At 38.9% G+C, this 27,156-nt stretch overlaps 1 protein-coding gene across 8 annotated transcripts in view; it reads left to right on the top strand.

Moving 5' to 3' along the window:
• Nucleotides 1-27,156, top strand: part of KHDRBS3 (KH RNA binding domain containing, signal transduction associated 3) — a 205,970-nt gene that overhangs the window by 135,382 nt on the left and 43,432 nt on the right. For all 8 annotated transcript variants that reach the window (XR_010916904.1, XM_067531684.1, XM_067531676.1 and 5 more), the window contains one exon: nucleotides 9,342-9,534. Coding sequence is in view for 7 of the 8 variants with exons in the window: in XM_067531684.1 (XP_067387785.1) it covers nucleotides 9,342-9,534 (193 nt within the window). In the remaining variant the exon portion in view is untranslated. The remainder of the gene's footprint in view (nucleotides 1-9,341; nucleotides 9,535-27,156) is intronic.

The following is a 27,156-nucleotide window of genomic DNA, read 5'->3' on the forward strand; positions in this document are numbered from 1 at the left end:
TCCTAGCCATAATATGGACTCCTTACTAGATGGAGATGGTAACATTTTTAATATTGCAGAAAAGACAGATGTTCAATAAATACTTCTAGTCTCTTTTTGGAAATAAACAGGATGATGTACTTGTATCATGTGAGGGTGATTAAGTATTTTCAAGTCCATTAGTAAAAGCATGTTAAATAATATCTACTAGTGATAAATGTTTTTAAATAAGCAGCGGCAGATCCACATAACTTGCATCCAAAAGTCCTAAAAGAGTTGGTTGAGGATTTCTGGCCTCCTGAAGTTAATTTTTAATAAACTTTAGAATGCTAGTAATTTTCAAAACACTGGAAGAGTGCTAATGTTGTGCCTATATTCAAAAAGGGCAGGTTGGATGACTCAGCTAACTATACGCCAGTTAGTGGAATGGTAAATAATGATAATAGAAAGTGATCTAGATTGCTTGGTAAACTGGGCCATTCAAACTAAATGCATTTTAATAGAAGACAAATACAAAGTACTAAATCTAGGAACAAGGAATTCAGGCCATACTACAAAATGCAAGAACTATATCCTGAAAAGCAGTGACTTTAAAAAGAATTTAGGGGTTGTAGTGGACAAGGAACTCAACATGAACTCCCAATGTGATACTGTGGGGAAAGAAGGATAATGTGATCCTTGGATGTATAAACATGGCTGTAGTGAGTATGAATAAGGAGGTCATTTTTCCTCTGTGTATTGGATTGGTTAGACAATGCTGTAATATTCTGTACAGTTCTGGTTTTAATAAGGATGTTGAAAAATTGATGAGGGTGTACAAAATGATTTGAGGGTTGGAGAAATTGCCTTACAGTGAGAGACTTAGAGCTCAGTCTGATTAGCTGTCAAAAAGAAGGTTGAGAGGTGATTTGGTTACAGTGTATAAGTACCTTTATGGGAAAAAAATACAGGGGGTCCTAAAAGGGTCTTCAGTGTAGCAAAGAAAGGCATAATGAGAATCAATAACTGGAAGCTGAAGCCAGACACATTCAAATTAGAAATTAGGCTCATCTTTTTATCAGTGAGGTTGATTGATCATTGGAACAAATTAACAAGGTAAATGGTGGATTCTCCATCTCTTGATGATGTCCTTGAATCAAAACTGGATGCCTTTTTGGAGATCTACTTGAATTAAACACAAGTTATTGGACTCAATACAGATGTAACTGCTTGAAACATAATGGCCTGTGATACACAGGAGTTTGTACTAGGAGGTTTTCAGGTTGAGAAACACTTATCTAAAGGTCTCTTTTGGTTTTAAACACTATGAATTTGAAAAACCGCAGTGATGAGTACAATTTAAGAACCTAAGTTGAATAAAGACCCCATTAAGAGCAAGATGTGCTGCCAATCACCAAACAAAGAATTCCGCTCTCATAATAAGAAGTTTGAGTTGGTTTCCCCTCTCAACTGGTTAGAAGGTATATCTTCCCGGAGATTTCTGAGGAAAGGGAAATGTTTTCATTCTCTTTAGATCAGATTGATTCTGAGGACACCTCACTGAAGAATGTTAATGCCAAGAATATCAGCCACTTAAGTGATCTGAAAACAGGAAAAATGGCTTCTGCCCTCTTCTGTTTCTTTGATATAGATAGGAATGTTTTTAAATCAACTTATGATTTTCCATTAACATTTACATTTATGAGCCAGTAAAGTCTAATCTACCCGGGAAGTCTGTGATGATTGGAGAAAGTCAAACAATGGCATCCATCACCACCCCAAATTTATTTATTTATTCTCACAAAATCCCCTTGAGTTAAGGTTTTTTTATTCCTATTTTGTAGATAGGGAACTGAGGTATAGAGAAATTAAATGACTTGTACAATGTCACAGAGGAAGTCTGAAAATTTTGGATCAGAACTTGTATCCCCCTATTCCTAGTTTCATGCCTTAACCACCAACCTTCCTCTTCAACAAGAGATGAGATGGAATTTGTGAGAAGGGATTTTTAATTTGACTAGATAAAGCTTTAACAACATTTTAACTTCAGTAACTTAGAATTTAGATAAAGGAGGTCTCTGAATATATTCAACATACCTTCCCTGTAAGATAGCGTCTGAGAACTTACAGTAAGCCTGCTCTGAGACATGAGGTTTTCCAGAAAATATCTGGGAGCATTTCTAATATTTCTTAGGTAAAAAAAAAAAAAAGGCAGCAGAAGGATGACTTTAAGAATCATGTCAACGTGAAAACTACTACCTTAAATTTTCTTTCATCCACACTGGCATTTTTTCATTGGCATTGCTTCAACCAGAAAAGTAGGAGAAATCAACCGTTTATTGCAAATTTCCATTAATTTCCTTTCACCTTGACAAAGTGGTCCTGAGATTTCTACCTAAGGTTTGTTCCAAAGAAAAATTCTAGCTTTCACATTAATCAAGAAGCATCCCTAGCTTTTTCCTACTTCGACCCAAAATGTGACAAAAAAACGATCCTGCATTCATCTCAGCTGGTCTGAGCCCTTAAAATTTATCTGAAATTGAGATCAACTAGATGGCTTCAGAAAGAGGGGCAAATCTCTTTTTCTTGGTTTGAGTAAGCATAAAAAGTCTAAGGAGTTGTGTCGCCATGTTCCTTGCCCAGATTGCCTGACTGAACCTGAGACAATCCCTGCAGGGTTGTCAACAAACACAAAAAAATTAACTCAAATGAATCGTTCTACAGGTGAGGTAAGGCTCCCTTTCTTCACAGGTTTTCTGGTAGGCTGTGGCCCCAACTGGGCTTACAGACTAATATAGAACAATAGTTCCACCAAAACTGGATCAGCATCCAGCCCTCCTTTCTTTCAGGGAGCGGGTTGTTGGTCAGCAATCATCCAAGGAGCATTTACCTTCAGCCAGCTGTCCTCTGGACTCTAACAACTGGAGACCTGCTCTCCTCTCTGGTCTGCCAGTGACTGTGCTGTGCTTTCCTCTTTAAAGATCTTCCCTCCAAGCCTGACATCTCTCACAGGTGGGTGGGGAGAAGCTGACTGAGTTCACAGCAGCTCATTAACGCCGTGTTGCCCAGTATGGAGTTTTTATATGCTATCATAAGGTTCCTAAACATATCTCTGGTAAGAGTCCTCTTGTTTGCTTATCAGTATAAGTCTATTACATCAGGAATTAAGCTGCCTCTGGGAAAAAATGAAGGTGGATTCTGCAGAAGAAATTTACAAAGCAGCCCCTTGGAAGTTTGTCCATTCATTTACTAAGCATGGATTGTGCTTCCATGGCCATGGCTTTCAGCCAGCACATTCTAAGGTTATAAATTTGTATATTGAACAGGGTTAAGTGGAATGACTTTCCTTCCATAGTTTTGCTCATTTTTTCAAATTACTTGAGGGAACATCAGTATGAGTTGCTGGAGTTTTTGCTACAGAAAGAAATTGTTCTCTACTCTAAGTGTAAAACGGATTTGAGAGATTAGTTCCATTCATCCATATTCCAACACAGTATAAGTCACCTGAGCTTATAGGAACCTATTTTACAAGTAGAAGATTCCCCTTTCAGTCTTAATTTAAAGTCAAACTGGGATTTAGTAGTTTTGGCTTCTAAATTAACATTAAGGTGGCTGTCTTTCTTTTTGAAATCTGAGAGCACAGTTGTAAACGACACCTGAAGAATGGGGTGTACTTCTTGAAGATCATAAATTAGAGAGATCCTGTGAAGGACTCTGCATATAGATCATAGAGTATTGTATTAGAATAGACTATCAGGTCATCTAGTCTGACCTGTATACTCCAGGCCGTTAAATGTCACCCAGTTATCCCAGTATTCAGCTCAATATTTTGTCTGACTAAAGCATATTTTCCAGAAAGGCATCTACTCTTAATTTAAAGACATTAAGAGATGGAGAATTTACCGTTTTCATGTATCAGGCATGAGCACTCTTGAAACACAAATATGTAAGACATACTGATTTTCAATTAGGAACTGCAAGAATGGCAGCAATATTTTATTCCTATCGTGGGATTTTAATGGTTATATTAAAAGTTAGTGCATGTATACTATTATTTCTTGTGAAAACAGCATCTTGAGATCTCAGGAGATATTGTGAGATCTCAGAACATTTTAATCTATAATGGTTTAATAGCATAATTCCACAAAGCACAACAGTTTAGGACTGGAAGCATATAGTACATAGTCAGAGGTGTCAACAATTGAAAACTATTATTAGGGACATTTGAAAGATAAAAATGAAGATACACTTTTAATTCATTGGAATAGATGGATTTTTTTTTTATGATACAGAGGTAACTTGTAAAAATTAGGACTTTCCCTCCTAAACAGATATTTGGTATCTTTTGCAGCCAGTTGAAACAGAAGGGAATGTTTAGATAGGCTCTGTTCATTTAATCTTTCTCATTGTATGGGTAGAGTATTCTTTATCTAGGCTGTATATTCCTGATGGCAGATTCTTGCTGAGAACAGCTTCTAAAAAGAGCCTGTGCAGTACACATCAGGAATTGATCCTATCAAATAGTGTTTCAAGAAAATTGGAGTAGTTCCCAAAGCTTATCTGCCCCAATTAAAAAAGGGCTAAATTCCTCAAAGAGGCTAAATAAAACAGGAGAAAAAGGTAAAAGTTTTCTTAAATGTACTGAAAAATCTCATTTGTGAGAAGTAAATACTTCAGAAAAATCAGTTTATCCACTAATGCATAAAGAAGCTGAGAAAAATGTGAACAAAAGAAAAGTTCATCTTTCCCCTTTTTTGCTGTTCTTTGGCAATGAAAATTTTCCTTTCCCCTGGTGAAACGTAGGCCAGGATGGACCTATTTTTTTTCATCTCTAACCCTAATAAACATTATAACGTTGCTGAGAGAGACTAGATTTGCTCAGAATGTCTTTCAAAGTGTTAGAAATTCTCTTCATACAAATAGTGGAAAAAGCAGTAAGTATAAGAATAAGTCTTTAAATAATACTATTCCTTCTTTTTGTGTCTGCATCAGATTAAGGATCTTTTTGCTTTCTGATGCTTATATAATTAATGGTATTTGAATACTTTGCACAATACTTAGAATTCATACTGTAGCTGCCTTTCAATATTTTATACAAAAAAATCCACTTTTCCTCTCTAATGTTTAACGATGATTTTGGTTTAAAAAGTTACTGAATTGTATAAATGAATAGAACTAGTCTGTGACCTTCAACACAATTTTGAAAATGATACTTTTTCCTATTTTTCATTACCCTTCAGATCTAGTAAAACAAATTAGGACATATAATCGAGAGACAATAGTATATGAAGAATCAGGTTCTGACAAAAATGGTTCTCAGAAGACCTTTCTTTTAAGTTAAGATAATGAAGATGATAGTTTCTTCCTATTCTTCCCCTGTCACATATGATGCAGTGTGATGGGTGTTATATGACAATCTTGCATCCAGCTTCTGTGATTTTATTTAAGAACATGTTCTTCTTCGAGTGATGGTCCTTATTGTATTCCACTGAGGGTTTATGCATTCGCAACATGAATCCAGAGCAGGAGATTTTTAAAATGGTGTCTGTTGGTCCGCGCCTCCGCCCTTTGCTGACCTCATGGTTTCATTTGAGCAGATAAAGGGTGGGGCAGACCTACTGCAAGGTCCAGGTCAGAACTATTAGTGTCCTCTTGAGTGTGATAGGGAGCGCAGGTGGGAGACACCGGGACACATGACACAGGAAAGAGGGATTCCTCAGGAATCCAGGATGAACATCAACATTCTGGAATTCTAGATGGTAAGGAGGGAATGCCAAGCACTTCTGCCATCCATCTGGTCCCATCATGTTCTTGTTATGTTGGACGACAGTACCACTGTTTTTATTACATCAACCAACGGACACAAAGTCCACCGCTCTGTGCACAGAGGCAGTCCATCTCTGGAATCTGTGCATTGCCCACCAGACTGTGTTACCTGCAGCCTATTTCCCGGGACTCAGAGTGTGATTGCAACTTACTCAGCAGAGGGTTTGTGCTCAATCACAATTGAACTCCGCACCATAGTGCATGACATCTTCAACCAATGAGGGACTCTGACCAGACACTTCACCTCCCCTGTCAACAACAAATGCCAGCACATACCGCTTCAGGGTAGGTGTATTGGTCCCCACTCTCAGGACAATGGTCTCATACTCCGTTGGTCAGACCAGATTAACTACACCTTCTCTCCTCCTCCACTCCTGCCATGAGTATTCCACAAGATCAGAAGTGACAGAGCGACAGTCATCCTGATTGCCTCCTGCTGGCCCAGACAATTGTGGTTTCCCAGCCTCTTCTGCATTTCTGCCCATCCCCCAATTCCTGTCCCTATTTTCCCTGATGCAGCCCAACAGCAGGATCAGACATCCCAATCCCCAGGTGCTTTACCTCAGAGTGTGGTATTTGGATATGTTTATCAGAAGTGCAAAACATCCTCTCTAACAGCAGGAAAGAGTCCACTAGATCTTCCTACCGTGTCAAATGGAAAATCTTAGAATCATATAATCATAGAGTTGGAAGGGACCTCAGGAGGTTATCTAGTCCAACTCCCTGCTCAAAGCAGGACTAACCTCAGCTAAATAATCCCAGCGAGGGTTTTGTCAAGCCGTAGCTTAAAAACTTCTAAAGATGGAGATTCCACCATCTCCCGAGGTAACCCATTCCAGTGCTTCACCACCCTCCTAGTGGAAAACTTTTTCCTAATGTCCAACCTAGATCTCCCCCACTGCAACTTGAGACCATTACTCCTTGTTCTGTCATCTGCCAACACCGAGAACAGCCTAGCCCCATCCTCCCTGGAACCCCCTTTCCGGTAGTTAAAGGCTGCTATCAAATCTCCCCTCATTCTTCTCTTCTGCAGACTAAACAAGCCTAGTTCCCTCAGCCTCTCCTCATAAGTCTTGTGCTCCAGCCCCCTAATCATTTTTGTTGCCCTCCGCTGGACTCTCTCCAACTTCTCCACATACTTTTTGTAGTGGGGGGCCCAAAACTGGACAGAATACTCCAAATGCGGCCTCACCAGTGCCAAATAGAGGGGAATAATCACTTCCCGTGATCTGCTGGCAATGCTCCTACTAATGCAGCCCAATATGCTATTAGCCTTCTTGGCAACCAGGGCACACTGCTGACTCATATCCAGCTTCTTATCCACTGTTACCCCCAGGTCCTTTTCTGCAGAACTGCTGCCTAGCTCATCTTCACCTCCTGGGCCCAACAAAAGGGGCTTTTCCCAGAAGCAGTGGAGATTCCCCTCCTTTTAGACTACCTCCTGTCTTTGAAGATATTAGGTCTCATCCTCAATTCCCTCAAAGTATACGTGGTGAAAGTGAGCACCTTACACACCCCACCCACCCATGGAAGGACATTCTGTCTTTACTCCTGTTGTATAGTCCGGTTCAAAATATTTTGCCCTTTGTTATTTTGATGAATGATTACAAGTAATTGCATATGTATCTGCTCTGGTTATGATAAAACTTTGCACTTCTAAATTTCTCAGTCAGTGACACACAATTTTTCATATATTAATATATTCATTTGTCATGTAAGGTAATATTAAAACAATTGTACAGATCAGAAAAGTGAGGTGCAGAGCAGTTCTGTGATTAATCAAGGTTATGCAGGAAGTGTGTTTCAGAACCAGGAATAGACCCCAGATCACCAGTATTTTATCCACAAGATAAGCCTAGCCCTCATTATTTTATGTCATATCAGATGAGTCGAAACCTTTCCGCCCAAGTCAGACTTGTCTAGAATCTATTCTCTCTAATAATAAGCGTGTAATTGCAAGGGTTACTCTTGCTCATCTATTTGTTTTGGAATGAATTACAAAGAATATTTATTTCTGTGGTAGAGAAGGCAATGTAGTGTTTTGTTGATGTTATTCTAGATGTATTACAAGATGTTGGCAGTAGATAAGTGCATCAGAATACCAAGTGCACATTTAAAATCCTGTCTCTGGAAGAAATAACATGTTTGTCTAGGTCTTTCTACTAGCATTTCAAAGGTCATCCATCATCAATTTTAATACACAAGCTAAGCACGGAAGGTAATAGTTTGTAGGTTAACCACTATCTTTTTTACATTTGAGAGAGAGAGAGAGAATTTCTTAATGGTTCTTAATGGTTTTTTTTTCTTGCATTATATCCTTAAATATAAATCCTATAAAACAAGGAAAGGGGTTTGACTAAAGCTTTGTGTATAGACTAAGTACTTCTGAAGAATTGACTTGCTATCTGTTTTTCACACTTATTGATGGTTTATCCAGTGCAATCATAACATCTTTACCTTCAAGTAGGCTTTTCTGTCTGATTTTATCCTACAGTGGAGAAGATTTTGTTTGCCACAGAAGTGCAGTTTCTGTGTCAGCAGTTACATTTCTGTGGGAAAGCTCCAGGAACCTTCTCCCCAACCTCATTCACTCCACTTGAACAGTTAAAACACACCAGACACTAAAGCACAAAGGCAAGGAAATGAAAAGATAAGCTGCCTAGCAGTACATTTTTGTACTCGTCCACACACAAGCCCACATTATACCACTACCATAAACCACACACATGGGCAAGTGAATTCTGTAATGTAACCACCCCTCATACCTCAACGGCTTTATAGGTTACAACCAGCACTTTGAACTCCACCTGGAATTTTATATATGAAGCTTATAAATCTCTTGAAGTAGGGATGTTACATGCTCTCTGCTTAAAGCACTGCTAAATAAGTAGGTGCCTTGTTTTGTAAATGTAATACTTGTTTCTATAGCTCTCAGCACAGCACTAGTGGATAGCTATGGCTATATATTTTTGTTTATGTAGTTTCCATAGGGCCAGAAAGGGCCATAGGGCCAGAAAGGAAGAAAAGGGTGGGACTGTTCTGTCCCACCTAGTCTCTGCCTTCTCCGACAGCATGGTCCATGAACGATGCAGAGAAATCTTCACAGGGTCTGAAGGGAGATGGGTTTGATTTCTCTGTGCATTGATCTAAAGGGGCATGATATAACCAATATTAGGTTCAAGATAACCCTTTATTTCTTGAAATGGTATTTCCACTTCTCAAGTTAAATATGTTGTGAAATTGACTACTATAATTTTATTAGGGGGCTTCCACGTACACTATCAGTGGAAAATTTCCCAAGACATCAGTGAAAATCACCTATATGCAACTTGTGCCTTTAGTTGTACTGTAGTACTAAGCATAACTAAATCAAAATGTTACGGACAAATGCCAAACTCTAAATCACCTCTTCTATAAAGAACCTTTGAACATTCTTTTTAGCTAGCTGTAGCAGTGGTCACTGGAGCAAAATTGACAAACTACTGGGAAAAACCTTGCAGAGGGAAGACCAGGAGTAAGAATATGGTATTTAATCACAATTATCCTCTTGTTCACAGGGGTCGTGGAGGAGTGCCACCCCCACCAGCAGGTGTACCAAGAGGAGCACCAGCTCCCAGGGGAATACCTCCCAGTAGAGGTCCAGTCAGTCGTGCTCGTGGACTCCTAGCCCCCCGAGCAAGAGGAGTACCTCCACCTGCAGGCTACAGACCTCTGCCACCACCACCAGCGCAGGAGACATATGGAGAATATGTAAGTGAAACCTTTCACGTAGCTGTTGGCAGTACCAAGTATAATCTGCATTATTCTTAGTCACAATTTTCTGTTACATAATTCTAGAATTCTGTAGAACATATTTAATCTGCACTAAACTCCACATCTGAAATCTGCACCGGACTTGGTGATCTCTCACCACTTCTGCAAAGATTTAACAATATACGAGGTGTCATATTACTACATTTTAGTATTTTTACAAAATACCCTACACAGTTTACTATCATATCTTGAGATATAAATAAATCTAACGTGCAGTTAACAAGAAAAAAGTAATTCTTTTAATGAATTATCCTGCTTTTTTCTTCTTCTTACTAACTTGTAACACTCAAAACTATGCAATCAGTCATTTGTCTAGTTGTAAGTGTGAATTAATGACATTCTACCCGAATAAGCTTTAAGAAAAAATGTTAAATTATAGGTTCCAGTGCAAGTGGCCTAAAAACCCCGCAGTTAATCATATACTTCCTTTTCCTTATTTATAGAAATCGCATTGTGTTATGCCTATGCAGATTAAATACATCCAAATGTTGAAAATATAATATAAAAACATTGTGAGAATTAAAAGAATTCTGGCTCTTGAAAGCTGAGTTATAAATCTCACAATTTCCATGTGAAAATGTTTTAATTGGTTTACTGTATGGGAATTAAACATTTTAAATAAAAGATAGATGGCTAATTTTTGTGATTTCCGGCATAATCTACATTAGTTTGTTTTTTCTACAGTTCTCAACTGTTGCATGACAAAAACTGTTAAAGAACAAACTTAATTTTGACAAAATACACAAAGTTAATGGTTTGAAAAAAATAGATCATTAACTAAACAAATAAAAATGGGTTCAATATTAAAGAAATTATAGAAATTTGCAGGTAGACAGGTCAAGAGGTTTGTTTTTGTTTGTTGAAAGCCTTGACACTCCAATGACAATATATTGTGCTATATCTGAGTTCAGGTCCAAAACTTAGTCTGTTGCTATTAAGGCTAGTAGAAGATGGAAGTGTCTTATATCCCACAAGTGACCTCTCTCTAGAGGGAGTTTCATATGGCCTTCCTTTGCTAGAGACAGCATGTCTAATGGGCTAGATCTTAATTCTATATCAGTCTTTCCCTCTTCTCCCCTCCCCTGCAAAAAAGCCTTTCTTTATATCACATAATCTTAAATATGTGCCTGTAGTTTCATGTAATTGTCTTAGGCCTGTGTAAAGAAAAAGTTGAATGTAGGTACTGGTTTAGGATCAATTGAGTGATCAACAAAAATAATTTTTAATAGATTAATATAGTTCATTAGCCCACATGACAAATTATGTCCTGTTACCATACCTGCTAACAGCTAACTGAAGATGGACTGATTGTGTCAAGGTGAGCAATTAAGGCATTCAGTCATTTATAATGTCTTTTAAATGTTACTCATTAAATCTGTTGTCACAAACTACTCCCAAGGCATATATCTTCGCTGCTGATGGCAATATCTAAACCTGAGTGTTTGCAAATTAACATATACTATTGCCTATATCTGTAGCCACAGGCTTACTTTGCACACTGTGCAATTAGTTGTTAGGCTACTATTATTGAATATAGTTTATTAATTCATTAGTGTGATTAGTTAATAGTTGTAGTTTGGGCCCATTGGTAAAAGAGAGAGAGAGACACACACAATTACGTTAAGATCTTTAGGTTAGGTTGGGGTTACCCCTGTTACCGAGTATCTAGCAAGGATAGTTGAGACTAAATCCTGAAAATTGAAAACTTACCTTTTTTGTGAGGCTGCTATACCATTCAGTGATGAACACTCTAAGTGCCTCTTCATGAGGCACATATCTTTGATAAATGTTCATTTGGCCACTTCTGTTCTAAGATACACAAAGCCAGGGAAGCCACTTTCGAGTGTTTTTCTTTTTTCAGAACCTCAGGCTAAAATTCTTGCTAAACCTCCTCAAGTCTCTTTCAACAAGAGCTGTAATGAGCCATGGGTCCCTTCTGAGCTCCTGGGCTTGCTATTCTTCAAAGAGACCATACTCCCCTACTACTGAGTCTAGAATGGTCAAGAACTCTTCCACCTACTTGTCATCAGAAAGGGGTAGTAAGGTAGTAAGGAGCATCACTCCAAGGGTGAACACAACCAAAGGTCACCCTAAAATGAGACACAAAACCTGTCAAGTTGCTAGATCAACTCATGCCCCTCAGCAAAAGGGTCGTTCATAACCCATATCAGTTCCCTCAAACTGCTTAGTACCAGCAACTCTCAGAGTACTTGCAGCACTGCCTGCTACCATGGTCTGCAATTTTCCCACTTCCAACTCATCGGTATTAATGTCTGCACTGTCACACTCACTGCCATTAGCCTCAGTGGCCATGACTCCAACATCAACCTCCACAGTGCAGATGTTTCAGGCACTGACTTTCTTGGTAACAAAGACATTCTTGGTACTTAATGGTCTCCAGGTAACCACACAACCGGAGTCAGCTCTGCTCTCTTTTATCTTCCACCAAAGGTGTTTCTGCCTTGTTATAGATTATTAACTTGGCCCTGGCACTAATGAGGTCTCCTATTAAAACTGCGACTGGGTTTCAATAAAACACTATAATACCTGATGTCGTATCTCCCGTGGTTGAGGAAGAATATTTATATTCTTACACATGGGTCCAGCAGCATTACATCTGACCATCTGGATGCTAGCTGGTTAACTGCCACCAAAAAAAGCTGTTCTGCCAAAGTCCAGGACATCTATGTTAATAGTGGAAAGACTTCCACTTGACTAATTTATGCAGGTAAATTGATGAGATTTTCCATCTGGGCATCACAATGTCATCTGTCTCCATGGAAGCCCTTGTTTTTTTCCGTTGTTCTGGAGTATCTAATTGCCATAAAACATTCAGGATTATCTATTAGCTCCATAAGAATACCTTTAGCAGCAATAACTTATCCTCCAATTCAGGGTCATAATATATTTTTCCACTTTACCATTGCTAAATTCCTCGGAGATCTCATTCATGTGTTTCCCTTAGTCCTGGGGTCTCAGTATAGTGTTATGTGACTTAATAGGATCCCCTTTTGAGCCTGACCAACCTGCTTTTTTTACTACCTGTCTATGAAAACAGCCTTTTTAGTAGTCATAATGTCAGCTCAGCTTATAGAACGGGAAATTTAGGCCCTTCTGGCTGGTTCACTTTATATGGTGTTGCCTAATGACCGGGTGACTGAGGCCTCACCCCAAGTTCTTATCTAAAATTGACTCTGATTGTCATTTAAATCTGCTGATTCACCTTCCAGTTTTTTCCCCCACACTCTTTCAAACCTCTGGGAAATCAAACTGCACACCCTGACATGGTCAGGGCTCTTTAATGCTACCTGAACAGGACAAGTCTCTTCAGTAGCTCCCCCAGACTGTCATTTGCAGATAGTTTCAAGGCATGCATTACCCACTGTATTAGATCATAGATATCTACATAAGATCCACCTATGCAGGTTAGAGTCCATTCCACCAGGGTTCAGGCAGTCTCTGCAGCTTCTCTAAGAAGCTTCCCCATTTTAGAAATGTTCAGGGTAGAGCAGACCACAATTTGACCCAGCACAATTCCTTAGTTGAGGACACAAGATCCGATGCCTGGTTTGGTAGAGCTGTCCTGCAAATCTTGTTTAAATAAAAATTGTACCACCTCCTGACTGTGATGAATTCACTGGTTGCTGGTCACTAGAAGTGATATACATGTAGATAATTGCTCACAGAAGAAAAAAATGTTTACTCACCTTGTCGTAATTGTGGTTCTTCAAAATGCTGAAGGGGAAATGTTCATTTCTGAAGGAAAAAAAAAGACGATTAATCCTTTAAAAAACATTAAATATATGGGACATCAGTGTGTTTTAAATATAGAGGAAAGTTGGTGAATCTGTATTTTTTCATTAAGATTTAGGACAAAGATGTTGTGACATGGGATGCTAAATATCTTAAAGGAAACATTTTAAAATTAATTTTGCCTCATAAAGTAATTGTTTATTTTTTAGAAAATTCATTATGTACTTGGAGAGTGTTATTCTACAGATACACTGTATTATTCTTCATGCTTAGCCAAGTGATTGAACTCAGCTTCAAGTGAAAAACTCAATTTAACTCTTATTATGGAACCACAAGTTGAGTTCCCAAACTGAATGTCACTTCAAAATTCCATTAATTAATTTCTCATAAGAATTTTTGAGAAATCATGCAGTAGATTTAAATGGCTAGATATATCCTTGTCAACACCAGTATTATAAGTTAGTGCAGAATTTGGGAGAGTTGTGAAATCAAAATATTGAAGCTTCCTTGGAAGTTCCAGACATACAGTAGTTTAGAGAAATAAAATTAAACCAGAAAAGTGGGTGGGGAAAGTCAGGAATAGTGTGGAGTTGGAGCAGCATAAGGGAGAGAAAGCAGAGGTCCTTATCTATACTAGAGGTTAGTGGCACCCTAAGTGTAGGCACAGCTGGATGAGCCTAAGTCCTCATAATGAAGATGTGAAAACACTGCTGCTACAGATGGTTACACTTATTATACTGGCTATGTTGTGAAAGGAGGATGGCTGTGCTCCTACAGTGCTTACAAGATTTTTGTAATAGATGCACACCATCGCTTGGACTTGGAGATGTGGGTGGGAAGGAGGTCATTTCTCTTGGATGTTCAAGGAGCTTCAAGGAACTGTGACAGTGCTTAATTGGTTAATGTTTAATATAATGGGTCAATTTTAAAAGAAGGAGCTTGTGTATGTTCCAGAGGATAAGAGATCAATTATCTAAGGCAGTTATGTAACCTCCAAAACCATTTTTTTTAGGTGGCTTGTCCTTTTCTTGATATAGAAAGAGGCCTAATATGTTTGATTGGGTTTTAGGATTTTTCTGTTTGCTTTCTTTCTGAGGAATATCAGGAATGACAATTCTGGTCTCCATTGGTTTTGCTGCAAGGCTTTAGGAATATATCTTTCCTGAGATTAAAAAACAAACAAACATGGCATGGAGTCTAGGAGCCCAGATCCCAGATAAGCTGACTCAGGCTTATGAGATTCTGTCTGCAGGGCTATAAAATTGCAATGTAGACATTCAGGCTGAGGCTGGAGCCTGTCTCTAAGACCCTCCCTTCTGGGTCTCAGAGCCTGGGCCCCAGCCTGAGCTTGAATGTCTACATTGCAACTTTTAGACCCGCTGCCTGACCCCTGCAAGCCTAAGTCAGCTGACCTGGTCTTTGAGATATGGTGGTGCGTTTTTTTTATTGCAGTGTAGATATACTCTGAAACCTTTTCCCCTGCTGCAATTTTGTAGCACTGCAGTCTGAGCCCTGCAAGCCTGAGTCAGATGACCTGCCCGCGGGGTCTTTTACTTCAATGTAGAAATACCCAGGTAGGACACAGGATGAGTTGTTTATGAATTTTTAATAGCTTAAGAGATGGGATGAAAGGGATGAATCTTTAAGTAAAAGCTTACTTTATCCAAAATACTAAGCCATTCCTAGGTATACTTGGCTCCAGGGTTCTGAACTAGATGGCCTCTCGAGATCCCTTCCAGCCTTACATTTCTATAATTCTATAAACTCTTCTAGGTAGTTGTATTTTTCTCAAAAAAGGCAATCTAAAATGAAATGGAGTATATATGAGCAAATTCCAGGCAAAGATTGTTTTTAGCCAAGTGTGGGCCCTGTAGCACACCATGTAGGACTGCTGGTTGCAGATAAGGATTTCATTTCTAATCTTAATCATTTGTGATGGTCTGCCTTTTCTTCAAACAATTCAGCCTTAGGGACGTGGAACTCTGCTAGGTGTACTTAATGTGCAACTGGTTGACAGGCTCAAAAGTGGATTAGGTTGGAGTTGACTACCAGGTGATAGAAATCTCAGTACAACCTTTCTACTGGCTCAGTCAATGAGAGTAATAACTTTAGTTTAGTTTACCTGTCAGAGATGTGCACCATGACTATTGTGGCTTAAGTCTTGGCTAAGTGATTGTACATAGTTCCACCACAACCCTAAGTAAATTAATTTATTGAAGTATCTGACCTCCAAGTGACAGACATCTATTTCAGACTTGTATCTTTAGGGAGCACAGGGTTACAGAAAAGCAATCTGTGCACTTCCCTATAACAAAAAGCAAGACATCTTTTGTTCATGATTTCTTAACTGGAAGATGGCAAAAGACTTCAGCTGGAACATTGCTTCAATAAGTAAGTTATTGTAACCTCTTTTCTAGACCGCTTAATAAAGATGCTTATGCCCTTTCTTATTTACCAAGGAAGAGTATATTCTCTTGAGCATTGGGCCAAATTAAGCTGACAAAATCAAGGTAGGTGTGCGTGCGTGCGTGCATGCGTGCGTGCGTGTACAAGCAAGTGTGTGCACGATTTAATCAACTAATTTTATCCATTATAATAAGAAATCATAATTGTTTCTAATAAGTAACTAATGGAATGGAGATTTTTAATTTTTTCTAGATCTTTCTCAATAAGCAGAAGGTAGATATTTAGTAGCAGTATACCTATAATTAATGGTGTTCATACCATTTAGTTCTCTCTGAAACAATGACTACAGTTACAGAAGTGAACTTACATATTTACCATAAATTATTTTTCTAATGAATAATTAAGGTCTTACTATCTTTTTTGCCATTATCTTCAAAGACTTTCTAAACCTCTTCACTAATAATTTGGAAGAGATTGTACCTAAATGCAATTGTTTTGAGAATAGATTTTAAAAGTTACTGATGTTCTGATTTTTATAGAATTTTTAAAATGAGTAATCCAGATGAAATATTTTACTTCAATAATTTTATAAAGATTTTATATAATGATTGCTTGACAAATCACTATTTTAAGCACTGCAGATATTTGTTGAAATGGACAGGATAGATATTCAAGACAATGTTTTGATTTTAGACAGCTAGTAATTACGGATTGGATTTTGAACTTAAATTTAGAACCAATGGTGCGGGAGTATAGGGAGTTTCTGCATTATAAATTAGAGAATCCCAGAAATCCTGCAGCCCACAGTCAGAGTGTTGTAATTTTATTTTTAAATGTAGTCTTTCTTCAGGATCATTGTGGAAACCAATGATTAGTTCTAAAGGTTCCTTCCATTCTGTGAAAATTAGTGACAGAGCTTTAATTATGTGCCTGGGTATTTTATTGATGCTTTTTGTGTTAGCCTTCAGAGAAGGTTTGCACTGATGGTAGATTTTCCTAATGCAGTGCCTAATTGCATAATTTCTGACAGTTAACTAATCTCTAAAATGCTTCAATTAGCTTGATTTCCGTAATGGGAAATTTAATTAAGATGGAGAATATACTAGACAGAGGTTTAGGGATCCTTTCTAATTTTAAATAAAAGGTAACATATTTCTACCTTTGAACTGTTTTAAATTTCTGGGCTATGTTGTTTTTTTTTTAAGTGCCTAAAGTTAAGTTCCTAAGTTCATATTTGGACACCTAAATAAGTTACCTGATTTTCAGAATTGCTGCGCATTCAGCAGTTCACATTAATGTAAATGTAAGCATTACCCATTTGAAAGTAACTTGTGTTAAAACTATTATAAGAACATTGTTTTTATTGAAGTTTTGTTGAATTGTAAATCATTTTCAAAGCTGAATATTTTTTTCTAACCTGCCATAGAGAGACAGGATCTGTCCTTCAATGTTCTTGGTTTGATAGGTAGGAAATATATTAAAGAAAAAAAGTAATAGCTTGTGTAGCCTATGGAAAAAATTATCCTTTCTTACTACCAAAAAAAGTCTCCTTAACATAAAGGTTGATGTAGGTTATTAAGAAAACTATAAAAGCCAATCCTAGTATACACAAGGCTTTGGAATGAAGTGAGTATCCACCATTCTCAAGCATATTTTAAACTGTCTCTGAACCGGGTTATACTATAAATTAGTTCACCAATGTGAGTTGGTGCACACCATGTTTAGCCTCATTCTCATTGGCCAGCCAAATATTGGTAGCTTTCAGATTCAGTCACAACAGAGTTTTAACTATGTTTTTACTGAATAGGATTTTCAAACTTAGGCCTGGGCTACACTGGCTATGGATTTCGGTGGCAGTTGACGAGAGATCTGCAAGCCGCGTACAGTAACTTGCATATCTCTCGTCGACTTCCTAATGTCTACTTACTGTGGCTTCTCTACTGCACTGCGCCGACAGGAAATGCACTCCCATTGACGCAGCGCTACGCTGCTTGCCAGGGTGGATCTACAGAGTCGATTTTCAGGTTTTACTGAGTGAGTCTTTACTGCTGCTCAATCAAAACTGCAAAATCGATCCTGCACTGCTTGCGGTGTAGACATAGCCTCAGTCTCCCAGAAAAGACTTTGACCTGCCTGTGTCTCCATCTAGGGTGGTTACCTCAATCACATTGATTCTTTGCTGCTCCAGCTCTGCCTCTTGGGTGAGCACTGTAATCCCCAGTCATCTTTCTGTCTTGTTACAGCATGTAGTGTAACAAGATGTTGGTGCAGCAACCCCAATTTTTTAGGCCTATATTTTTGCTTTTCAGCTCAAAAAGAATTTAGACCAATGAAAAGAGGCTTGCCAATTACTAGCACCATACTTCACTGTTCACAGTATGAGCAGCCACCACTCCCACCATAGGGCCGGAGGATCCCAGAGCAGTAGTTCTCAGCAGATCCCTCAGTGGCAGCTCCTAGCAAAAGTACTGAGACTCAAAGCTCAGGGAGTGCAGCATACAGATAGCCCATGAGACTTAGCAGCAGACCCCATGGGAGAAGAGAGGGATTCAGAGAATGATATGAAAAATTAGAACTTGGGACAGGTAAAGAATTTCAGACACCCTATGTCTTGTATGTCAAACTTCATCAGTTCTAAAAGTGCTATCTGGCTGTCTACAGAAGGATGGAGGCCTGGCTTCCCCAGAGATCATCTCCTCAGATCACACCTTGAGCAGGAGATGCCTACTTTTTCAATGGACCGCTCATCTGTGGTGTTCAATGTACTTTTTGCCATGGTCCCCCAGTAAAAATCACAGATGTGTAGTCCTATGGCTCTCATGCATTCATCTTGTCTCTCTCTTGACTTGTCCTTCCTCAGAGTGTAAACTAATTCATATTGGGCCAGGAAAAGAGTATTTTTAGAATCTCCCCACACAGTTTCTCAGGAGGACTTGGACTACCTTATTAAACTATTATTTGTGACTAGGAAGTTGACTGAGCACAAAAGTTGGATTCTAAAGGACTGCAGTGTGTCTGTGGGAGTAAAGGCCATGGAAAAGCTTTACTTCTCCACCTGTTTGTACAGAAAATCAATGCAGATTCTTCTAAAGCTTGGGTGGGCAAAGTATGGCCCGTCTGAGCTTTTCATCAGGCTCTTCAGCTCAACCAGTGGTCTGCGAGCTCATTCAGGTAGTCTGTGGAAAGGTTACAGAACAAGCTGGGCAGCGCAGTGGTGGCCGCCCCCACACCTTCCCCCCACCCCCTCCCACCACTTGGGCCCAGCAGCGCCCTGGCTGGAGCTCAGCACCTGCTTCCCCCTTCCAGCTCAGCTCCTTCCCCCTCCCATCTCTTGCTTTGAGGGCCCAGCAGTACCGTAACTGGAGCGTGGTGGCCGCTCCCCCCTCCCGGGCTCGCCCTTTCCCCTCCGCCTTTCTCCCACCATGTGGGCCCAGCAGCGCCCTGACTGGAGCCACTCCTGGAGCATTAATGGCCCACCATACAATTTCTATATCTAGATGTGGCCCTCAGGCCAAAAAGTTTGCCCACCCCTGTTCTAAAGAAAAAAAATCTCCAAACCAGCAATTTCTGAGTGTTGCTTTTCCAGCAAATTGCTTGGTGCTCTCCCTCCCAAAAGTTGTATGGACACATCTTTCTCTTGAGTCTAATATTTTTCTCTCTGTCCAAGTAGAAAAATAATGAATGTTCTTCTGACCTCAGGATGGCTCAGTTTACAGTGGTTGCCTACTGCTGTATTTCTCAGTCAGCCATTTTTTAGCAAACAGGTTAAAGCTGGAGAAAAAACACTTTGTGTTTCTCTCCCTAACCCAGTCTAGAAAAGTCTTACTTAAACCCCAATCAAAAGTGTACTAGACTAGAGATGGAAAAAAGAGACATAAACTCTGCAACAAGGAGCTTACGATCTAAGTGTATTTTGGCCACTAACATACTTAATAATGTGATTCAGATTGGCCTTAGATATTGCCCAACATCCTTAATAGTTCTGTAGTTGCCTGAAGCGACTAATGGCAATTAGTACTATCATTTAGAGGATACAAGATGAGAGACTGTGATTATTTGCCTTTGCTATGGTGGGAGTAACTAGTGATTCTGCAGCAAGCTCTTTGTCCATTTCTGGTATAGCATTGATTGGGTCCAGAAGGAACCATGTACCACCTTCCTTGCCTAGAAAGAAAGAAATATTGCATCTAGGGTGAGGCAAAGGTAAGTTGGAAATGTCATCATCTTTGGGGCTTGGACAGAACTCAAAGCCACTTACTATCTAAAAATTATTTCCATGCACCAAATCCAAAAATATGGAAATATACTGACGCTTCCTTAAGCAAATGCTTGAATTATCTGTATAAAAAACACAATAGAAAAATAACATGAAAGATAATGTCTGTTATATGAATATATTTTCTGTATGTTATAATAAAATATTTCATATAACAACTCTCTTAAATGAATACCTTCTTAAAAAGAAAACTTTGAAGTATACAGATTTCCTTCATCAAAGTTGTTGCTTTAGGAGATTTTTATTATAAAATGTAGCAAAATGGTATTTACGTATCTTTATTTAAATTATTCTGAAATTTTACAATAACGCAGCTTGCCAAATGGCCATGGGTATTGCTCACTGATGTTATAAATATGGGTTAAGTACATTCTGTGGAGCCACAAGAAGTCTGTGTTTTGTAAACATATGGTGGGTTAATTTTTCTATGTGTTCAAATTTGTGGAGATTTATCTAATATTAAAACCATACATTTACATGCAGGATGGCCCAAGAGTACACATGTAGCATTTGAAAGCTCTCCTTAGTATTTTTGGTGTAACATGAAGAAGTCAAACCTAATTAAGGGCAAGCTTTAAACATACTTGAACCGCTCATGTTTGATAACTATTTAAAGGGAATCTATGGGTTGTAAGAGAATTTGTCGGATTTTGTCTTACCTTCTGTTTTGGTGCTATAATCTGTTCAGAGTAGTTCTTAAATATGTTCTATTTTTGTAGAATGAGTTATCTTGTTTGTTTGTTTTCAAGTTAATTTATTTGATTAATTTAAATACGAGGCTGCAAATGAGGAACTGGTGACCTGTTATTTAAATAGATTATGGAGATTGGAACAAAACAGGTTGTGTACTGTTAAGCCAAAGAGGGGCCACCAATATAAAATATAGAATGGAAAAAAGCAATAATAATATTTCCAGTAAAAAAGGAGGGTATACTACTAAGAAAATAACAAAAGAGCTAAGTAACACAGTATTACTGATGTGAATGGAAAAACTGATAAGGAATAAGGAGTGACTACCTGAATGAAAATATAGACTGTAGGAAATCATGATACCACAATGTAAAGAAGTAAAATTAAAATGTGCTTCTGACAACCTGGAAAGGGTGAAGTGTTAAAGGTTTATGGTGTGATTAACGTGTCCCACAGTATTAGAAAGATTTGCATATTCAAGGTTCCAGTATGTAAGCATGATGAAGATAGTATGAAGGCATTGAATGGTTGTTTTGAAAACTATATGTCATTGATGGCATAGTGGACAAAGTAGCGCATGGAGGGATATTACTATTTGCAACTATTCCTTTAGGGAATAAACCTTAAGAGAATTTTTCAACAAGAAATGACCCAAAGTACAGAAAAGGTTACACATTTGAAGAAGATTTATTCTTTTGTGCTTTGGCCATCAGTCACCTGATCTGAATTCAGTAGGACATCGGACAACAAAGAACTGAGGCAGCTTTTTATGGACATATGGAAGGCACTGTTTTCTATTTCCAAGTATCATATGCAAAATAGTCCAAAGAAACTTTTGTGGGTGATAAAATCATTTGGTGAATACTCAATATTTAGCGAAGAGGAAAAAAATAATAGTTTTTTTCTAAGACTTTCTATACTTTTGAGCGTGACTGAAATCAGGTACCTAATTTCCTGACCTGAAAATTCTATTTAAACTATTAATTTTGGCATCTTAATACCCACTACTGCAAATTAGATAATATTAACAATACATCAGATAGCAATCAAAGTACAACAGTTTTTAATTTTCATCCTTCTGTCAGTACATTGGCAACAGTAATTCTACTTTTGAATTACATCACAAAGTCAAAGAATCACACCTTTACTTTGCAGAGGATATATTTGTTTTTGAAAAGTGCAATAGCATTCCCTTGAAACAGCAGTTCTTCAAGTGGCTCTGCATATTCCTGTTTGTGGATATTGGGCCGCATGGTGGAGTCTAATGATAGAACCTTCTGCAGGCAGAGCCTGTTAGAGTACATGTGTACCACCCTCGTATTTTACCATGTTTCCGAATGTTCCCAGGGAAAAGCTGTGGCCTCAACTGCCTCAAGTCTTTCCAGCTGCTGCACCAGGATTCTTCTCAATTTATAGTGCATTGATAGTTTATAATTACTATTCTTTGCACAGTTTTTGGTATAAGGTAGTTTTAAGTATAAATAATAAGCATAGATAGTTTGATGTAGTTTGTGTGATTAGTGCCATGTGATGGTGTTATCACAGAAGAAGAAGCCAGGCTTTAAGAGATATGCTTTTTGACCAACTGTCTTCTTGGCATTGGACGAACACATTAGGTGTCTTAAATGCCTCAGAGAAGGCTGCTCCCCTTCTGGATGTTCTGTTTGCTGGACATTCACACCCAAAGCACACGAAGACAAGCAGAACAGACCTCAGTGCTTCTGTTTAAAGAAGCTCTTGCCGCTAAGTTTTCCAGATCTGGGAAGGTCATCAGATCTGAAAATTAAGTGGTCTGTTTTTAATCTGGTGGCTTTTTCCAGCATGGCCTAAATTGTCTAAGGGTTCCCAGTCATTTGGATCTTTGCCAGTGCCAGCTCCCGATCCTTCAGTAAAATCTGTCAAGGCTTTGAAGACACTGTTAGTAGAAAAGGGCTGACTGACTGCTTAGGAATCTAGAGCCATTTCGGTTCCAACTGTGTTGGTTGCAAAGAAGCAGCTGACGGAGAAGGCAGCCACTGTCAGCAGTGCCAGATCCTGTATGATAGACTTATTGGATTCATCCGCTTCTGTTATAGCATCTGTGATTCCAACGTCGAAATCCAAATTGTTTCTGGGCTCCGCTTTGAAGTCCAGTGTTGTAGAGTTGAGTATTTCTCCAGATCTGGTACTCTCCAGACCTGTGGTGCCAGTTCTGTCCTTCACTTCTGTTCAGGGACAGTCCTTGGATCCAAAGAGGATGTTAACAGTGGTGGCTGATGTGCACCTGAGCATTCCTTAGATCCAACTGACAGGAAGTTGGTGATGAGGAAGAGACAGTCTTCTTCAGTTCTGTGATCTGCTTCTTCATCTGAAAAAGAGGAGAAGAGCAGAGAAGATTGTTAGTTTTTCTCTGGAATCCATCTATGCCTCGTCCAATTCTGACAGGATATTCAGGCAGATCTTTCTCACCTTCTGTCTCTCTTCACTCTGGTTACATAGCTGTGTCTAGTGTGATACATAGCATAACCGAGGTCAGATCCCATTATAGAGGAGGCTAGAGGAAGAATTTAAGAAACTTGATTTGTCATGAGTTATGCCTCATTATGCTTTTGCTCCTTCTATGGAAATGTTTCCAGATTCCAGCTACTGGAGAGACTGGCAGCTCTGCTCTTTGTGGCCCTGTTGGGTGCCACCACAAATTTTTTTGGATTATCCTCCTTATAGATGGAGAGGTGATGTTTCATCCAGTAAGGATCTGGTGGCTCAACAGTCCTTGGATCCACTTCCTCCAGATCTGTCAGCAGCTCACATTGTTGTACCTGATAGGCTTTCTGAAGAAGAGGATGAGGAGATACTGACTTTAATCCTGATTTGTCACCTGATGAGCATGTAGGTATATCTTCTGCTTCTCCCCTTCTGAGGATGCTTTGGAATTCCATGACTTCATAGATCATATGGTAGCCACATTAAATTTCTTTTTGTGACACTGGAGGCAACCTCCCATCCAGTATTTCATGTTCTTGGGGCTACCTCCACCAATAGATGTTACTTCCCATCCTGGATGTATTACCCAGGGTTCCTCAACCCATTAACTTTTAGTCTCTATGAGTCAGTATTAGGAAATAAACCAAAGGAAACACAGTACTTCCGCCTGCTATATGGTTGACAGAGATAAGTCAAAACCAAGTGCTTTTAACTTAAGACTTTGGTCTCCAGTAATTCCCATTGAAATCACTTTTTCCGGAAGTCTCCACTTATTAGTCTTGAGTACCTAGAAATACAATAAGTGGTTAGAGTACCCCAAAACTTGATAGTTACCCCACAAGTCTGAGGCAGTCTTTGGGTGATTCAGTTACAGATTTCCAGATGGTCAGTCCTTCCGTCTGTGCCTGGAGATCTTTCCAAATGTGTCCACAAAGCAATCCACCTGACTCAGACTTTCTACCTCCCTCTTATACCACGGAAGCTACAGAGACATGTGAATCAAAAGAATGTTACATAGCTGACCAAACAAATCAATCACTAGGCAAAAGCAGGAGTTACAGATACATGTCACTAAAAAAAAAAGTATTAGGGAAGCAGTCTTAAGCTGTTAGTCTGATAGCTAAATTTCCTCATACTGACAATTCTAAAATATATCCAGACTTCCTGTTTTTCACAGACATCTGCCCCAGCATATTCAGAGAGAGAAAACGCAGAGTCAAGTCCATTTAATGCGTACACTGTCTGACCCGCTCCCCTCCTTTCCCAGTTTACCTTGGTTATGCTAAGTTTTCAGCAGAGGCCTAAAAATGGCTAAAAGTAACAAGCAGAATAATTGGTAGTCCATCCCAATAATTGGCAGTGGCTGGTACACCTGTCTGATTGCGAAAATGCCCCTGTACACATGGTCGTTTGCAGCCTGCTAAGACTGTTTGGTCAACTCCTGTCTCCTATTTCCAAGAAAGCAGACAAACTGTATCCGCTTCCTCATGAAGGGTTTTCTTATTTTCATATGCATACTGTGCCAAATTTGCTGGTTGTGGCTGCTACCAGTAATAGGTTTAGGTCTGGCCAAACTCATTCCACTCCTAGTGATAGAGAAGGGAGAAATATTGATGCACTTGGGAGAAAAGTTTTCTCATCCTCATCTCTGGGAATTATAGATTTTAAGGCCAGAAGCGAACATTGTGATCATCTAGTCTGACCTCCTGTACATCACAGTCCATAGAACTTTCCCCCAAAAATTCCTAGAGCATGGCTTTTAGAAAACTTAATTTAAAAAGTGTCAGTGACCATGACCCTTCGTAAATTGATTAATTCCAGTGATTAATTACTGTCTCTCTCAAAAACGTACATCTTATTTCCAGTCTGAATTTCTTTAGCTTCAATTTCTAGTCATTAGATTGTATTTTACCTTTCTCTGCTACATTGAAGAACCCATTATTCAATATATGTTCCCCATATGTAGGTACTTACAGATTGTACTGAAGTCACCCCATAACCTCCTTTTTGTTGGACTCAAAAGGCTCAGTCTATTTAGTGTATGTTTTTTAATCCTTTAATCATTCTTGTCTCTCTTCTCTGAACCTGAATTTATCAACATTTTTCTTTAATTGTGGGCACCAGAACTGGATATCATATTCTAGCAGCAGTTGCACCACTGCCAAATACGGCGTTAAAATAACCTCTCTACTCCTACTTGACATTCCCCGGTTAATACATTCCAAGATCACATTAGTTCTTTTGGCCACATCCTCACCCTGGGAGCTCATGCTCAGCTGATTATCCACCACAAACCCCAAATCTTTTTGAGTCACAGGCTTCCTAAGATAAAGTTCCCCACCCTGTAAGTATGTTCTACAATCTCTTTTTTTTTTTCCCCAGATGTGTATGTTCATGTTTAACTATATTAAAGCATGTATTGGTTGCTTGTGTCCAGTTTACCAAGCAATCTACATAGCTCTGAATCAGTGACTTGTCTTCATTATTTACCACTCTTCCAGAGTATGTCTATATTGATGGTGGCAAAGTCGCCGCCGTCAGATCGACCTATCTGGATTGATTGAGCGGTCAGTGAAGACCTGCTCAATAGATCCAGAAGTCGATGCTGGTAAACCACCCCCTCAAGTGGTGTAGCTCTGCGTCAGCGGGAACACGGTTCCTGTCGGCGCAATGCAGTGAAGACACCGCACAGAAGGGAAGCACAGCAGTCAACGGGAGTTACGCAAGCTACTTGTTGTAGCTTGTGTAACTCCTGTTGACTGCCTCCGAATCGCCAGGTCAGTGTAGACCAGGGGCCAGTTTCTGTGTCATCTACAAACTTAGTCTGTGATAATTTTATGTTTTCTTCCAGGTCATTGATAAAGATGTTAAATAGCTTAGGGCCAAGAACTGACCCCCCTGGAAATATAGACTTGCTTAATCACAGTTCACCATTCACAGTTTGTAATCCATTTTATGTGTGCCATGCTAATTTTTGTATTCTAGTTTTTTTAATCAAAATGTTGTGTATGGCACCAAGTCAAACCCCTTAGTCTAAATATATTGTATCAACACTATTACCTTTATCAGCCAGACTTGTAATCTCATCAAAAAAGATACCAAGTTAGTTTGACAGGATCTATTTTTCATAAACACATGTTAATTTGCAATAATTACATTACCCTCTTTTAATTCTTTATTAATCAACTCCTGTATTAGCCGCTCCTTTATTTTGCCCAGGATCAATATCAGGCTGACAGGCCTATGTCATCCCACTTATCCTTTTTAAAAATTGGCACAACATTAGCATTCCTCCAGTCTTCTGGAACTTCCTCCGTGCTCTAGGACTTGTTGAAAATCAATATTAATGGTCCAGCAAGTTCCTCAGCTAGCTCTTTTGAAATTCTTGAATGCAGGTTGTCTAGACCTGCTGGTTTTAAAATGTCTAACTTTAGTAGCTTCTGTTTAACATCCTCCTGAGACAACTCTCTTTCCATTCTACTAGGTATCACCGTATGACTGAGTAATATGTTTTTTTCCCAAAGTACAGAACAGAAATATTTATTGAACAGTTCTGCCTTTTCTGCATTATTTGTGATAATTCTACCATTTCCATCTAGCAATAGACCAACTAACACCATTGTTAGGATACTTTTTATTCCTAATATATTTAAAAACTCCTTAGTGTCCTTAACTCTGTAACCATAGATGTGTCCTTGTATCTCTTGGCTTCCCTTATCAATTTTCTAAAATTCCTAACTTCTGATTTATATCCAGTACTATCAACTTCTCCTTTCTTCCATTTGTTATATATTCCTTTTTATTTGTTTACAGTTACTTTAACGTCCCTTCTAAACCAGGTTAGTTTTTTAACTAGTACAGCCTTCCTCCTCAATTTTGGGGTTGTGGCTTTTTGGGCATGTAGTAAGGTGTTCTTAAATGATTTCCAATTATCATTCAAAATTTTCTGATTAAATTCTTCATCCCAGTTG

The sequence above is a fragment of the Emydura macquarii genome, unplaced genomic scaffold, assembly GCF_026122565.2.
Source record: "Emydura macquarii macquarii isolate MOO-44397 ecotype Brisbane River unplaced genomic scaffold, CSIRO-AGI_Emac_v2 contig_369, whole genome shotgun sequence".
Lineage (NCBI taxonomy): Eukaryota > Metazoa > Chordata > Testudines > Chelidae > Emydura > Emydura macquarii.